The 18,237-nt window shown below is 39.5% G+C and overlaps 1 protein-coding gene across 1 annotated transcript in view; it reads right to left on the reverse strand.

Annotated features, from left to right (window-relative positions):
• The window catches only part of NIPAL2 (NIPA like domain containing 2), a 71,418-nt gene that overhangs the window by 19,121 nt on the left and 34,060 nt on the right, over nucleotides 1–18,237 (reverse strand). Inside the window, exons 4-5 of the mRNA XM_060116324.1 lie at nucleotides 13,805–13,864; nucleotides 4,028–4,149 (exon numbers count right to left, since the gene is read on the reverse strand). Coding sequence (XP_059972307.1) covers nucleotides 4,028–4,149; nucleotides 13,805–13,864 — 182 coding nt within the window. The remainder of the gene's footprint in view (nucleotides 1–4,027; nucleotides 4,150–13,804; nucleotides 13,865–18,237) is intronic.

Here is an 18,237-nt window from a genome sequence, read left to right on the forward strand (position 1 = left end):
GCGATGAAGAGTGACCCCCGCTTGCCACAACTGGAGGAGGCCCTCGCACAGAAACGAAGACCCGACACAGCAAAAATAAAGAAATTAATTAATAAACTCCTACCCCCAACATCTTAAAAAAAATGCATAAGGCAAGGCAAATGTAGAAGAATATACTTAAAAAAAAATCCACATGGAAGCTGAAGTGAGGACTTGAGAACATTACCTGCATAATTATCTTTGAGGAGTTGTGTTAGTAAAAATAAGATGATAATAAAATGACCTTCTTTAAAAAAAAAAAAAAAAAAAAAGAAAAGGGCCTCGTGGTCATATAAGCCTGGGCAGGGCAGGAGTAACAAGGTTAAGCCTGTCTCTTTCCTAAAGGACTTCCAGTTTTTAACTTGCTGATGGAGATGATGAATTTCTCAGGGGGCCATGTATGTTTTATAGCATCTCTCCAAGCTGGTTTGACCTTGCAAACTTGATTGCTCTTTGTTTTTTGGCAAACAGCAGGTGGGAAAGTCTGTTTTAGTGGGTGAGCAAAGGACACTTCATTCCTCTCTGGCCAGTAGACACCAGGCTCCTCAAATCCTCTTCCTGACCAAAAGAGTCCCAGCTCAGAGGATAGGCTCCCGGGCCTTGTTTCTGAGGCTTTGACTTCATGTAAGCCTTAAAGGGAAAATGGATATTGACCTGGGACAGGTCAACACATGATATAAGGAGATGCTATTAACTAGTCTGTAATATGACTTTACAATCCCCTTTTGAGACATGTAAAATTTATTCAGACTTAAAATATTTTTATTCATTTTATTAGTTATTTGATCAGTCCCGAAAGGCAGTTCAGGTGTTGCAATTATACTTGGTGTAATACAAAAACTGTTAGAGGAATGTACTTCAAAGAATCGTCTTAATTACTGTAATTATGATCTTTGCAATTATGGTTTGCAGAAAAAGCACAGAATCTGCGACGTTGAAGGATTAAATATTAATTACGTAGATGTTTAACAGATTTAAACCAAACCTCAGCTCAAGATCTTAGTATGTAATTGATAACTTCTAGAGTCTTTAGAGATGCAACATATAATGGATTAAATTCCAAACTGAGATAAACTGAGATAATATAGATCTATTCCCCTAAGAGTCTAATGCCAATAGTGTTATCCAAATGTGACTTTATTAAGGGTTTATTTTATGCTATCTTATAAATATCTGGAATTATTTACATTTTTGGCAACATTTACTTTCAAATATACTTTCATTATTTTACAGGAATATGGGTCTCTCCCAGGACTATAAAATTCCTGCTTCAGGAATTCTCTGTATTCTAGGTGGCTAATAAGTTGAATGAATTGTGAATAAATGAATGAATTAAGAGCTAACTTTGGAAAGTGGAAAAATGCAATTATTTTCAGAGTACTTTTTTTGTGGAACTATAAGGTTTAAAAAGGTAGTTTTGTTCTTTTAAAATGTTTTCTATGGTGTTAAAACGATATAAAATACATCATCATCAAACAATGCTGTTTATTCCAGGAAATAAGTCTTGATGCATCTTTAATCTCCAAAGGATTCAGCTCAGGCTTTTAATTTTCTGGTCACAGACTCTGTGACCCTTTTCTTACTGGATGAAGAATTTGTTTTGCTTATAGGCAAAGAATAATAATGTGTTGGTAGGACATCAAGTCTAGACTATCATGAGATGCTCAATGAGCCCTTCTAGTGCTTAGATTTGATTGATGAAAGCCTTAATAGTTAAAGGACTGGGTATGGTGGACAAGTAGAAAGATAAAATAGGGGAGGGGGAGACACAAAGTATGACGGACCTGAGGAAACCTACGCTGAATTGGGAAGACCAATCCTAAGGTTTGATGGAGGGCAGGGGTAAGGGGAACCTTCCAATTTAAGAGAGGAGGGAGTTTAGGGGAAAAGATATTGAGTTCAGTTTCTGAGATGTTACTTTTGTGGAATCTATGGAACACCCAAGCAGGAACGAGTAATAAGTAGACAGATGAGAACATAGCTTTGCAGCTTAGAAGAGATCTGGGAAGGAGATGCAGGTCTGGATTTGGAAGTCTTTCTAAAGAATGATGGTGGTGGAGTGGGCAATGAGATCACCCTAGAAAACCCTGGACGAGTTTGTAGCACAAATAGATAAAGAGTGGATGGCAGAAGAGAAGGAGTTACCTACCAAGAGCCTGGGATGGACTGATCAGAGAGGAGGAAGAGGAAACAGGGAAAACAAACCAAGGAAGCCCGGGAAGAGAAAGATGCAAGGAGAAGAGAGTGGACCATCAGGAAGTGCTGCACAAGGCTCAAGAAGAATCAGGACCAAAAAAAGCAATTCCACTTGGTAATTCGTGGGGAGGGGTCTACTAGCTTAGGACGAGTGAGGAGTGACTAGGAGCTGAGAAAGTGGAGGGGGATAAATCTTTGGTGGTGTTTAGAAGGGAAATAGGATAGTTTATTAAAGGGAGTGTAGAGTATGAGGAATGTTTCTAAACAGTGTCTCTGTTGAGTAAGAGAAAGAAGTACAGTGAGAAACTATAAAAAGAAAAGCCCTATAAACACTTGTGTCCCAGTGGTCAGAATTGTATATCAGAGATGGTAAAATAATAGGATTCTTGTCATACGACTAGGAAGGGCCACACCATAGTGTGATACCATGCAGTTCCTGCTGTAATATCCTGAGTTATATCACACTGAGAGCAAAGTTCGCCATGTCTCTGCAAATGCCAATGTCACACGTTTAAATAATAGGTATACAGCAGGATCATACTATTTTACCCGTTTTAATGGCAGAGCACTGGACCAGATAGTTTTTTGAGGTCACTTCTAACCCTAAAAATGTTTGACTCTGTGTGCTTTGGTTATTTTTATTGAATTCACAACTCTTGATATTTTACCAATTCGGCTCTTGGTTAAATGCTCATTTAGACAATCCCAGTTCTCTTCTTACTGCCTGCCCTTCCTAGAATATTCTTATTCTCCAATCTAAACTGACTTCCATAACAAGTTACATACCAACCATTTCAATCACATTCTCTGTACCAGGGGTCCCCAGCCCGCGGGCCTCAGACCTCTACCGGTCTGCACAGCAGGAGGTGAGCGGCGTGAGAGGGAGCGGAGGTTCATCTGCCGCTCCCCATCGCTCCCCATCATCGCATTACTGCCTGAACCACACCCCCACCCCCCGCTCCGTGGAAAAATTGTCTTCCACGAAATGGGCCCCTGGTGCCAAAAAGTTTGGGGACCACTGCTCTATACCCACCGGATACAGCCATTGCATCAAATAAAATATCCCAATTAGTGGCTTCCAATTTCTACATCAGCTCATTCTGTTCTTTCTTTTACACATCTCTCAGTATTGTCCTACCCGCTGTCTGCTTCTCCTAAGACAGACTACTGCATGGGTCTCAAAGAAAGCTTTTTTTTTTTTTTTTTTTTTTTTTTTGCAGTACACGGGCCTCTCACTATTGTGGCCTCTCCCGTTGCAGAGCACAGGCTCCGGAAGCGCAGGCTCAGCGGCCATGGCTCACGGGCCCAGCCGCTCCGCGGCATGTGGGATCTTCCCGGACCAGGGCACGAACCGGTGCCCCCTGCATTGGCAGGCGGACTCTCAACCACTGCACCACCAGGGAAGCCCAGAAAGCTTTTTTGAAGGGAATACCTATCTTGGATAAAATTCAGGGAAGTAAAATGTGTCTTCAGGTACTTTCCTTTGACCTGGGAAGAGAGTTTTTTTGTTTGTTTATTTTTACTCTGAATTGTCCTAAAATATGTTGCTCTGGAATTTGCCGGATTAAACTCCATTAAATTGTGGAAATTGTTCCAGTGATAGGTCACCCCCAAGGACAGAATACCTGGGAAATGGGGGTGCTTTTATTGCTGATTTAGTGTTTGAAATACTTTAGTACTGGTCAAATATATTTACATTTTAATGAGATATTAATGCTGAGAAGAAAAGATTATATTAGTTTTCCAGCATCTGCGTGTACCAGTGGTCTAGATAATACTGCCTTTGTAACAGTAAAATTTTTAGAATTCTTACCCCGTAGGTCATGAACTGCCAGCCAACAACGTAATACTGTACTGTTCTTGCAGAGATATCCTGAGTTATATTTGGAGCAAAGTTCACCAATAAATATGTTCCTGCAAATGCCAGTGTCATACCTTTAAATAAAATTGAAAAGACAAACAAGTTGAAAGGGACATTTAAGCCTTTTTGTTTATGTAAACATTTCCTATAGACTAAGCATTACTTGTAAAGGTCCATGTCTATTAAAATACGATTCATCAAACCATCCCCAGATAGCATCATGCATTCACCTGACGGCATTACCTTTAAAGGGGGATAAGGGCTAGGGAATGGATGTGGTAGGACATAAATTCTGATTTTTCTCTGTTGTTCCAGATGAATCCTGGCTTCTTCAGAGAAGCTTTCCTCAAAGATGGGGAAGATCAGAACGCGTGCATATGGAGACATGAAAACACATCCAACCTGGCTGTTTGTTTCCACGTGGACCAGTAAGTGCACGATGAAGCTAGATCCATCTAGATCTAGATGGCAGAGCCCAGAGAGTGGGGAAATCCATCACCTGATGATGATCTACTCTGCACCTAGTCATCTTTGGGTCCTTTACACACACAAACTTAGGTATTTTACACTTTGAAAGTCTGGTAAATGAATACCTTAATCATTGCCATTTATTGGAGTCCTTTTAGCAGAAATAACCAAGGTGAAAGATGACTCTGCTGTAAGATTTATTTGATCCAATTTAAAATCTAGAATTCCAGGGATAGCTTGGTAAAATACCACATAATAAACCTATGTAGGAATGTGTTACTGTCATCACCTTAACGTTACTTATACTGTAATAATGGAGGAAGGGAATGTGTGGAGGAGGAGTGGCCACAGAAGAAGGGGACTTGCCTTCCAAATAACATGGAAAACTGCTTATTTATTAATAATTAGCAGCCTGAGAAAAACTGGTTTATGTAGCATTTTCTGGATAGCACACATGGAAACATAATTCAACCTGTTTCACCATTGAGGTCAGCATTGTTGTGTATATAATTTACAACCAGCATTCACTCCAACCTGAAACAATTTGGTGTGTCTATAAAATCTCACAATTGGAAGACATCAATTTCCTGTTGCTCTTAACCAAATGACTTAGAGTTTTGAACTCTAGTTTCTGAGAATTCATTTGATTTTTTACACAAGCTGGACAATAGCTATTCATGGTATTGTAGGAGCTATAAAATAAGCTTACTCTAATGCAACGATTTATTCTGTAATACTTTGTGAAGACAGAAATCATATACACAATTTAAAAGCTATTTTCTAATGAGAATTTTTTAAAAGAAAACAATATACATTATTAAGCATTTCAATGAAAGGAAAATATTAAAAACCATACATAAGAACCTGGACAAAATTATTGGTCAGCTCTGTCCTTTCTTTGGAAAAAAAAAAAAAGGTCTTATAAGATAATTGTTCAATATTACATTTCTAGGAAGAAGGAATTAAAAAAAAAACCTTTCTAAACTTGGTATAGTAAAGTAGAATAAACGCATTGAATACAATTTCAAAGTCTCAGAGACTTCCAATTTACTTTTGTGAAATCCAGATTTCTTATCTATACTGAGTTCCTCTGCCAGTCATTTCTTTATCTCATCTAACTGTATCTAGTGTCAATTAAATTTCTTTTTTAGAACATTTAGTTTTGAATGGGTAACACACGCGTATGGTAAAAAATTCAAAAGCCACACAAGAGGGATCAGTGAAAAGTTAAATCTCTCTCACACCCTTGGGGCTCACTAGGTCCCCTCCTCAAAGTTAGCTACTGCTGCTGGTTCCTGAGGTTTTCTTTTCAGATATGTTTTAGGCAGGTGTGTGTCAGAGTGCATTTTTTTTTTTTTTTTTTTTTTTCGGTACGCGGGCCTCTCACTGTTGCGGCCTCTCCCGTTGCAGAGCACAGGCTCCGGACACGCAGGCTCAGCGGCCATGGCTCACGGGCCCAGCCGCTCCGTGGCATGTGGGATCTTCCCGGACCGGGGCACGAACCCGTGTCCCCTGCATCGGCAGGCAGACTCTCAACCACTGCGCCACCAGGGAAGCCCTGTGTTTTGGTTTTTTATGCAAATGATAGTAGCATATTATACACATTTTTCTGTATTTTGCTTTTTTTCTACTTAACAGAACATCTTTGGAGAATGTTTCACATCATTATATGTAAGGCGGCCTCATTCTTTCAGAGTCTGCATAGTATTCCATTTTGTGGAGGCAGTGTTATTTCCAATATGGTCTTTGTTTCACATCCTGACACATCCCTCCCTGTTTCACATCTGCTTCCACATTTGCATACTGTGCCCATTTCCACCAATGTAGGTCTTCACTGCATTCCAAAACTCCTTAAAAACAAATAACATGACTGACGGTTTTACAATTATCCTTTCAAAGTGCTTTTTCACATGTATTATCTCATCTGTACCTCATGTCACTGCAAGACTAGTGAGTAACTCCGTGGCAGCTCAGGAGGTCATACATTCTTTCTTCTTAATAATTTAATTTCAGCAACTTCCGACATTTACAAAGGCAGTTCTGGATAGCTGCTACCTGCCATTTGCTTGTTTCTTTGGTGTCATTTTTATTTTTCTGTGTGATTTACTCTCTGCTTCATGAGTCATGTGCACATTAACGGAAGTGTTTAAAAGTGTCGAAGGTAGCCATTAGCAAGTCCTTCAATAAATTTCTGTAGAATATATTTGCATCTCACCTTTTTCTAAAATTGGCATGAAACATCAGTTCTTGTTATTTTTATTTCAGTAAAGCCACAGATATTCCCTCTTTTGAAAGGCACAGATTTCTGACTTAGAAAACTTGCTAGTTTACCTTTTGTTGGCCCATTTGACCAAAGGAGTACTCTGGAAGTATAAGATCCTAAAGGAAAGAAAGCAGCACTTGACATGCCCTTGGCCCAGGGAAATGGTTAAATGTCAGGTCAAGACTTGGATAGGAGAAGTCTAATCCAAGCTGAGACTAGCTCCACAGAATTCAAATTTCACTGCTACTGTTAGCTGGAAGGGCCCAGGCAAGTTGTTTATCCCTCTGTGATGCAGTGTCCTCATTTCTAGGTACAAATTAACTTATCATACCAGCTAGACTCCAGGAATTTGGCTCTGTAAGAGGCTCTGCAATGTTTGAAAGCTCATCTGGAGACCTGATGTGACAAAGGACCCTGGGACAGATCCAACTTAGGATGCTGACTGCCAAGGGTCAAAGACCATCTGAGTCAAGCTTCAAACTTAATCCAAACTTGTATCTCTAATATGGTAGTCTAGGGATGACCAGGGACTGTCCCTGGGGCTGTCTCTACAGGGTTAACAACTCAATTTGAGAATAGAAGGGCAGGATAGGAAGGACTTGGCTGGCATCTCCTGACTGCCTAGTGAAGACTTCTCTCCACTGGTCTTAAAGGAAGGCAAAAGAAAGCAAAAGACATAACTGAGATAACACAGAGAAGAAGAAACACTACCAGCGCTATGTTTGCTACCCACTGCTAACCTCAGGGAACTGGTGCACAAAGCACCAAGAGCTGGCTATTGGAGGGGACCAAACGTGGAGCAGTCAAGCAGCAGTGGGTAAGCTGCAGGTGGGGGTCAACCATGGGATGCTGGATACGACCCACGATACAGGGATGTGGCCTCATCTACCACCCTCATGCCCAGACCTGCAGCAAATACATTTTCTCATCAAATATGACTCAAGTCACATAAAAGTCTATAATGATCTGATGGGAGTTTCAGATTTAGCTTGATACAGTACACAAGTATTAATAAAATCTCTTCCTATAAACTTGTCGTATGTACAAAGCAGGGAAACAAACCCATCTCTGCTCTTTATAGTAGATAGACTAGGTATCCTGGGAGGGCAAGGGAAGGTATCATTCTTTTTAAGTGATGTTCTTAAAACTATAGATTTCATAGACAATTGTGGCTGACATGAGAGTTATATTATGATCACCGTCATACAGAAATGTGATGATAAGAACTATAATAGTAATAGCTAATACTTAGCACAATTCTAAATGCTTTATACACATATAATAATTCTTACAAAAAAAGCCTGCAAAAAATAACTATACCACCATGTTACTATACTAACATATACTATATGTATATTATGTATTATATAATACATAACATTGGATACTGTTCAAGTATTACTAGCCACATTTGACACAGGAGAAAATTGAAGGAGAAAATTGAGCCACAGAGGGAATAACTCTCTTGTCTGGGATTTTCTAGCTAAGTGGAGAGCTTGCATTGGAACCTAGGTAACTTATTCTCAGTGATTACACTCTTCTACCTCTTGTATGCACAATGGACCGGAGTTGATGAACGGACAACTCACGGCTGTCCTTCACATCGTAGTCTCAGCGAGTGGCACCCAGGAGTTGTACTGAGCATAACCTGAGGCTGGATGAAGCATCCCCACTGGGGATAGAAGGAACTGACTCCTCCTGGCAGTGGTCCCTGGGGCCCCTGACTGGCCCCGAGGTTCCTTTAGAAAAGCGTCTCCCAACTGGTGTTCCCTAGAATCCAGTTTCATAAGATGGACTCTCTACCAAAAAAGGTCTCAAGTCAAATCTATTTGGAAAGAGATGAGTTAAACCAACTTAAATAGTTCTTTTACTGGAAGACCCCTGAGACCCTCAATGTGTTAGTGTTCATTGTGAATCTCCTTAGGGAGGATATGGCTGCAATATTTTCTAAACATATTTGACCATTTATATCATCCTGAAGTAGTGTTTTGAGGAATGTTTTATACTCTGAGAAATGCCTGACATTTAACTGGATCCAGCTGTGAGAATGCAGCCTCTGTTTCAAGAGGCTACTGAAGTTCTGTTGCAAAAGTCTCCTATAGAGACTTGTGGACTGAAGTTGAAATATAAAAGCGGTGGAAGGGAAAACAGCCTAGAATCAGGCTTCTTCTTATGCTTCTGTTCACCGGCATCTCCAACCTGCTGAGTTCCTCACCTGTGCAAGTCTTGGATTCTAGGGTCTACTTGCACAGTTCTTCCTCAACTGACATCTGGTTTCCCAGCCCACCCTTCTCCTTAAGTAAAACCTGAAATCTCCTTTAATTTTGTCCTCACTCTCCGGCTCAATGCCAGCTAGTGTTAACTGCCTTTTAGCTAGCTTCTGGAATCTGGCTTGACCTGACTTCTGGTAGCCTTAAGAGTTTTAAAAATTCAGCTAACCTGATGTCAACCAACACTGCTGGCTGGTTCTCTTGGAGCCTGCAATATGCCTCCTGATCAATGGGGGTCCAGCTATTGCTTTTGTGGGTTGCCAGGAGTCACAGCATAAACTGGACCTTTTAACACCAAAGGATGCATTCCCCTCAGTACAATCTTTCCAGATTCCCCAGGCTGAAGGCAGCTAAATCCTGAAGGAGCCTTGGATTGGGAAGTCTCAATAATATAGTGAATCCAAATAGTTCTGAATCTAGCATCAGGAAGTCTACCTTTCTTGAGGCAACTTTAAGACAAAATAGCCAATCTGTCCTCTCAACCAGAAATGATGGTTTGTTTGGCTAGATCTGTATTCTAGATACTGGCTTCAAACCAAGCTGACCTCTGGTGTGGGAGTAGGAAGGAAGGAGGTGGTCTTTGTCTCACTATTAATCTCTTGACATTCTATCTGGGGAAACCATTTATAGGTGACTTGAAATAATCAAGTTACTGGTCTCTGGAGAGTGCTGATGGATTGACTATAATTTTTCTTTTTATGATGACGCTATCTGGATTAAATCAACTAGGATCTCACAGACTATTAGATTCAGTATTTTTGATGACTAAGGGAGAAGAGGGGGAAAATACTATAGTTTTGGCTGCTTGAAGGGGAGAGAGATTTGGTGCTTTTTAGAGGAAAAATAATCATTAAAATAATTTAAAATTATTAATCCACTAAGAATCAGAGCACAGTCCAAAGCCTGTCATTGAGTTAATAATAGTTGGCGATTCCTTTCAGACATAGCTTTTGTGAGGTCATTTTTTGAGGCTAGTGTTGAAATGCTTCATAGCCACAGAGCAACATTTGGCAATAAATTAATTCAGCTTGTTTCCACATGGTCCAAAAAAATCTTCATTTGTTCCATCATGAAAAACAAACTTTCATTTGCTTGAAGCAGGGAAAAGTAAATGATTTTCTTTTGCATATTTTGACGATTTAGTTTTTAGCATGCTTATACATTAATCTTTCAAAAAATGCCATTAACTACTCTTTTCCCTGTTTGATTTTAGTCCCTGTAAAGAAAAAAAAGAACATTTTTAGCTTTTAATGGAAAGAGCCAAATTTTCTCAAGGCAACAGCAATACAGGCCCAAAGAAAATACAGGTGACTTAACACATTACTGAGTACGGTTGGGGAAATGTCCTTCCCCAAGCACGAAATGGCTTATTACATCTCAGATCATGATAATTGTATGATATTGCTGTTGGAAGCATGGGTATGGAATCGGTGACTAAATCCTTTCTTATTCCTGTGACTCTAGATTCAAGAATTGATCATTTTTAGTTACTGTATGAAACAAATGTGACATCAGATATATCCCTGCTCAAAAAGCATTAAGTTAAAAGGCTAAAAAAACTCAACCAGAGTTGTGTGAAATGTTACCTGGACTGCTAAAGTTTGTTAGAATATCCTAATCAAGGTTTCCTCTCATGAACCAGTAGTGATGGGTGGTGGTGTTAGTAACAAGGATAATAATAGCTGACATTATTGAGGACTTATTACATGACAGACCCTGTTCTCAGAGATTTATATACATGAGCTCATTTAATCCTATGAGGTAGGTAATACTTCATTTTAAGGTTGAGGAAATGAGGCTTAATTAAAGAGACTAAGTAACTTAGCAAAGGTCACATAGCTCTCTGACACTAGAGATTTACCCTCACCCATTATGCTATAGTTAAATCAGGCTGCCATTATTAGAACACTGGTCCACCACTGACTAATTATTTGACCTTGGTTAAGTTATTTAACCTAAGTATATCAGTTCTATAAATGGATTGTTCCTACATTTAAATGAGGTGGTTCATGTAAAACACAGTACCTGAAAGGGGTAAATATTTAATAAATGTTGACTGTTATTAAAGTAAGAGAAATTAGCAAAGAATCAAAGAATTAATAGAGGTTTTTGTTTGTGTATTTTTTTGTTATATATGTATGTGTGTGTGTTTCCTATTTCTTATGTTTTAGTATTACCTCTTGGTAATGAAGTTGATCACAGAAATAATACCAATTGTATTAACAGGGCTTTACATTTCTCAGAGTGCTTGTATCAATTATCCAGTGAGACCCTTAAACCAGTCTTCTTGGGACTTCCCTGGCAGTCCAGTGGTTAAGATTCCACGCTTCCACTGCAGGGGGCGCGGCTTGCATCCATGGTTGGGGAACTAAGATTCCGCATGCTGCGTGCCACGTGCCAAAAATTAAAAAACAAAAAACAACCAACCCCCTCCCCCCAAAACAGTCGTCTATATTTGTCAGCAAACTGAGGCTTAGAGAAGTTAAGTAATACGTTGGCCACACAGTTGATAGCAGAAGTTGAATACAGATTTGAACCCTTGAGAGTGAGCTTAATTTATATCCTTTGATGTCGAGCTAGTACACTGCTTTTAGCAACGTTTAGTTGATCGGGTTTTCTAAGTATAAAATCAAATCATTGGGGCTTCCCTGGTGGCGCAGTGGTTGAGAGTCCGCCTGCCGGTGCAGGGGACACGGGTTCGTGCCCCGGTCCGGGAAGATCCCACATGCCGCGGAGTGGCTGGGCCTGTGAACCATGGCCGCTGAGCCTGCGCGTCCGGAGCCTGTGCTCCGCAACAGGAGAGGCCACAGCAGTGAGAGGCCCGCGTACCGAAAAAAGTAAAATAAAATCATTGGCACCTATTGATACTTGTGCTTCTTCACTTTCTATAGTTATGACTTTCCTTAATTTTTTTCCTAATCCTCATTGGCAGTGGTTGTAGTACGGTATTACATAGAAACTTGCCTTACTTTTTTGTACCTTTGTCAACACTTCTCGTGTTATCCCCTCTGTATGTCGTTCTCCAAATGCTTGGATGTGGCCCATGTCTGTCCTATTCAGCTGTCAGAACTGATTCAAATGGTACCTCTGCTGTAGAAAATTCTCTCTGAGCTTCCCAGCTAGAGTAATCTCTCTTTATTCTAAACCAGTGGTTCTCAACTGGAGGCAATTTTGCCCCCCAGGGGAGATTTGACAGTGTTTGAAGTCATTTTTGGTAGTCATAACTGGGGCAAAGTGTGCTACTGGCATCTACTGGGTAAAGGTCAAAAGGGATGCTGCTGAACACCCTACAACGCACAGGACAGCCCCCTAGGATGAAGAATTATCCAGCCTAAAATATTAGTAGTGCTGAGGTTAAGAAACCCTGCTCTAAACTAAAGGCTCAAGGCATTATGATACCTATTATCTTCTGCTTTTAAAAAATGTGTTCTTGTATATAGTTTATCATTGACTGTATTATCTGAAGGCAGGGATTCTGTCTTAATCATCATTTCATCACAAGGGTTCATGATAATTGGCAAGTTTTCCTTTACATCCATCTGTATTACCTCATTAAATACCTTACATTTATTTAAACATTAACCAACCATTAACTACAAAAGATGACATATGTTAGATTAAATGATTTAAAGTTTCCCTAAGACATTTGATAAATGAGAAACATAACGTAGGATCTAATTGTTTTAATCTATAAAACTCAGGCATTGCTCATTCTTATTTCTGATTCCACACAACTTCCCCAAATGAGTCCATAAACATAATACGAAAAAAGAGTACAGAAAAATAATATATTTGAATTCACATATGAATGCATTTGGAAAAACATTTTAACCATGAAAATTTGACAACGTTGACTAAAAACTCTACTAGCAGAATCAAACCAAGGAGGAAAAAGAAAAAGTGAAAACTCAAGACACTAGGCTCAAGGGAAACATGATCAGGGAAACAAATGTTCAACATACCAACACTGGTGTCACATTTAAGCTCAAAAATTTTTAAAAATGATCTCTTTGGAACCAAGTAGACATAGATTTATTTAAAGTTTCTGAAGTATTATACTCATTATCATATGTCAGCAGTAATTCAGACAGGATTTTGTCAAGGAAGAAAATATGAAGCTCTATAATTCTTCTCACTAATGATATTTCCAACTAGAGGTAGAAGATACAATCAATATGTGATGGCTTTGCCATATAGCGGAAATCTTTTACAGCCAGGAAGGCTACTGTGATTTTCCATTAATAGCTGTATTTCTAAATAAAATTTTGAAGATCAACATTCTATGTTACTTTTGGAAAGGGCTAAATAGAAATTAGGCAGCTATTTGGTGTATCTAATTTTTGTATGTGGTTTTCATTTTTATGTAGTACTTTCATACAACAATCTATCAAATATGTCCTATGAAGTGGAATACTCTATTAGGTAACACAGATGTTTTCTTGGATTTTATTATGTTCATAAAAATTTCGTAACAGTCATAATAATAATACTGTAAAATAATGATTTACTGTGGTCAATGGCATGGGCAGAGGGTATAATGAAGGTGCACGTATTTCTTGTCAAAGAGCAGATGGCAGTTCCAAGATAGAATAATGTTCGCCTCTAGATGAGACTATATCCATTTCAGTAATTTGTTTCCTGTTTTTAAAACACATATTCTTATTGGATAGGATTATTTATTTCCTCATCAAGCAGTGTTTTAATTACATGAATTAAATAATTACTTACCTAGTAAATCTGAGGCTCTCAAATTTTCTTTCAGAAACATAACAGAAATAATGGCACTACCTAGAAAGAAAATGGCCATTAGTGGTGGTTCCAAATATAAAAACATATATTATGCAATGCCATTTGAAAGGAGTGAAGTAGTCTTAGGCCTGACGAGCTGTGTCCTGGTCAGAGACACCTGGCGGCTGGGGCTGTGAAGCTGGCCTCTTGCCCCTCATGGTTGAGGATTCATGGAAATTGGCCTGGTTTACAATGAACCTACGACAGTGACTGGGATAGTGCATGGTATACAGTGAGGGCTTAATAAGAGTTTACTAAATGAATGAATGTAGAGAAAAGGGAGGAAGGAAGGAAGGAAGGAAGGGAAAGGCAGAAAGAGATAGAAGGGAAGGAAAGAAGAAAGGATGAAAAGGAGGAAGTCTTAACTTTAAATATATTCCAAACGGAAACATTATTTCCCATCATCTCCTCCCATAATCCCTATTCCAGTGGTACCTCTATTGAGCACCAGGATCCTAAGACTCCTCCTGGTATGCCCTCTCCTTCACACCACACATCCAACAGGCCCCTGGGTCTGTTAAGTCTGGATTTCACTGTCTCTCAAGTCCATCCCCTCTTCACTCCCTTGTCATGGTTCAGGTCAGCTTCACCTCAGGCTTAGACCGTTAAAGTAGCTTCCTTCTGGAGCCTCCCATTTCACTACCCCTTCCCCACAGCACTAGGAGTCATCTTTCTAAAATGGAAATCTAATGTAAAACCACAGCTTTAAAACCTGTTAATGGCTTCTAGCCACCCAGAGACAAAGGCCAAACTACTAAGCATGACATTCAAAGACAGCCGTGATTTTACTCCTGACAATTTCCTTGCCACGTTTGCCCTCGATCTCTTTTATATTCTATGTCCACTCTTACTAAAATAATCATAATTCCCAGAACCCCCATTGAGTTTCATGCTAAAGGACTTTTATACAAGCTATTCCCTGGGCAACTCTGCCTCCATCCTTTCACCCAACTCTAGACTCAAGCATCACCTCTGGATTCCCCCTGACTGAGTGGACCACTCCACCCATATGTGTGATTACCCCTTATAATATATAACATTTTTGTTACACTTACGATTTTTTTTGCCTGTCTCCTGCAAAAGGTTATCAGTTCCTTTTACTCTGAGATATGCCTCATTCTTTGAAGATCTCCCATGTGTAGTTAGTGCTCAGCACATAAATAAAAGTGTTGATGGGATCTCCTGCATTTGCTGACCCTTGTGATGTTGAAGACCCTCTTTCCCATTATTGATGCTACTGAAACCTCAGCCTCACAACTGTGCCATGACCTACAGCTATGGCCTCAGGTGTGTGTGGGGTAAGTTGAATCTGAGCTGTTCCTCTTAATGAGTCATGAGTAGAGGCAAGGGAAGATCCAAATTTGCAATAATACGAAAACAAAAAACAAAAACCCACAACATTATTTGTATTTTAAATATTTGATAAAAACTATTAGTTGAATTTCTTATTTTTTTTAAAGCAAAAATACAGAAAGAAAAATCATTATAAAATAATTTCAGGGCTTCCCTGGTGGCGCAGTGGTTGAGATTCTGCCTGCCGATGCAGGGGACACGGGTTCGTGCCCCGGTCTGGGAGGATCCCACATGCCGCGGAACGGCTTGGCCATTGAGCCTGCGTGTCCGGAGCCTGTGCTCCGCAACGGGAGAGGCCACAACAGTGAGAGGCCGACATACCGCAAAAAAAAAAAAAAAAAAAAAAAATAATAATAATAATAATTTCATCATCTAGGCAAGAACCACAGTTAATATGTTTGTGTGTTTATTTCCCTCTGGTTGAGATCAAACTGTAAGGCAAAATTTCTTTTCTCAGTTTCCTCAGTTACTGTATTACCATTTGCCATGTCATTAAAAATTCTTCATAGATATAATTTTAATGAATCTGAATTATGATACATTAAATCAGTTAAGCTTGAATGTAACTATATCTGGTGCTCTGGCAATTGATTTAAAACAAAATAAAAAAATCCACGCCAGAACACTCATTCAAGATAAGCTGGAATCCACATATGTTTTTTCCATCTTTTTTTCAACCTAGCTCTCTCTCATTCAAGTTGAGCTATGTCCTTGCAAATTTTTCCTGAGCAGGTTATTTATAGGAATGGGCACTTCACACAAAATAAACAGAGCATGGGAAATGTCCACCAAGCATGAGTTTATTGTGTGGCATGGCTTTAAAACATTAAAGCAATATTTTCTGAAGATAAATTAATGTATAGATATGTAGTCCGTTACATTAAGAATTGAGTTTGGGACAAGCATAAAAATGTATGATAAATTTCTATTTCAGATTTGGACCAAATAATTCATGGAAACTAATTTCACATGTTAGAGCATTAGAAAAGGTATAAAAATCAAGACCTCACTCCCAACTCCCATTACTGACTTCCTGTGTAATTAGGTAAGGAATGTTTCCAAGCAGAGGGAGATAGATTAACAACAAAAACTGGTGAAGTATCATTACACTAACACATACCAAACGCATTCCATTATAACAATACTTGATCTGACCATTTCACAGCAAAGAATTCCAGTAAGAAGGTAGACATTGCTTACATGGAATAAGGAAATTTTAGAGCTAATAGTAGACAGAGAGATAATCTACTCTAGGTTCTAGACTTTATAATTGGGAAACTGAGGCCCAAAGAAACTGATCCATTCATCTAACAAACATTTATATTACAGCACAGCTGGAACCAGCATGCATATTTCCTCATTCCAGTCCAGAGCTCTTTCTAATACACGACACTCCATTTCTGCCTTGGAGTAAGAAAGGCATCATTTTCCTTCTCTTCTTGTTGCTAAGCCACCATCTCATAAATAATTTCACTTTCAGAAGGAAGAGGGAAGTATGTTATGTAGGAGATAATTTCACTGCTGAAAGCAAAAAGGACATGACTGGTAACAATAAACTTGAAATATACCATAAGCATCAAATTATATCAATTGCCATAAAATAGAGGGTTTTTTTTTTTTTTTTTTTTTTTTTTTTTTTGCGGTATGCGGGCCTCTCACTGCTGTGGCCTCTCCCGTTGCGGAGCACAGGCTCCGGATGCGCAGGCCCAGCGGCCATGGCTCACAGGCCCAGCCGCTCCGCGGCATATGGGATCCTCCCAGACCGGGGCACGAACCCGTATCCCCTGCATCGGCAGGCGGACTCTCAACCACTGCGCCACCAGGGAGGCCCAAAATAGAGTTTTATGAAACATAAATACGCTACCTTTACTTTCTGAAAGAATTTATACGTCTGATGCATTTTTTTAAAGTTTTAAGAGAACGTGATTTTCTACAAAATTTTTAGATAAGAGAATAAGTTTATCTATCAAAGAAAGTAATAAAAAAGAACATTCTATTAAGATACATCTACTTATAACTCATTTACCTTGCGAAACATGGTTAAAATGAGAGCTGTGCTGAGAAAAAGACAGCTTCTGAGCAACAGCTAATAACATTACTTCTAAGAACAGAAGTAAATTTTTTAAATGAGAAAAAATAAACTGAAGTGCTCCCATATATATTTGCAATCAGAGATCTGTCAAACTCAAAACTGTCTAGTTGTTGCTACATCAGCAACCAATGCCTAATAAACATGTACAAGGGGGGAAAAATTATTACACTTTTATTCCTATAGTAAAATTTAATATTTAAAAATAGAGTATTTCAAGATCAATAGTTCAAAAGCATTAAACACTTGTAACTTATTAAACTATAGTTTACCACTGAGCACTAACTTCAGCACTCAGAGTTTTGTGTACATTTTTTTTTTTTTTTTGCGGTACGCGGGCCTCTCACTGTTGTGGCCTCTCCCGTTGCGGAGCACAGGCTCCGGACATGCAGGCTCAGCGGCCATGGCTCTCGGGCCCAACCGCTCCGCGGCATGTGGGATCTTCCCGGACCGGGGCACGAACCGGTGTCCCCTGCATCGGCAGGTGGACTCTCAACCCCTGCGCCACCAGGGAAGCCCTTGTGTACGTTTTTGACTGCAGGCATATTTGGGCAGAGGTTCATGAATCCTTTTCCATCCTGGCCTTCACAGGACATGGGTCTACACAGAAAGTGCTCCCAGACACTAGTCTATACAGCATGATCCTGGACGCTGGAGTTAAATTCGTTCCACAGTGAACACAGTGACTCCAGAGGCATTGTGACCACAATGATCATAATGCATTAAAAAAAAAAAAGGTAAAAGGTAGCATATGAAAGATAACATACCAAAATTCAAACAGTGGTTATGGGGAAAAATATATAGTAGGGGGACTTCCCTGGTGGTCCAGTGGTAAAGAACCCGCCTTCCAATGCAGGGGACTCAGGTTCGATCCCTGGTTGGGTAACTAAGATCCCACATGCCATGGGGCAACTAAGCCCGCGCGCCACAA

Source organism: Mesoplodon densirostris, chromosome 13, assembly GCF_025265405.1.
Source record: "Mesoplodon densirostris isolate mMesDen1 chromosome 13, mMesDen1 primary haplotype, whole genome shotgun sequence".
In the NCBI taxonomy this organism is placed as follows: domain Eukaryota; kingdom Metazoa; phylum Chordata; class Mammalia; order Artiodactyla; family Ziphiidae; genus Mesoplodon; species Mesoplodon densirostris.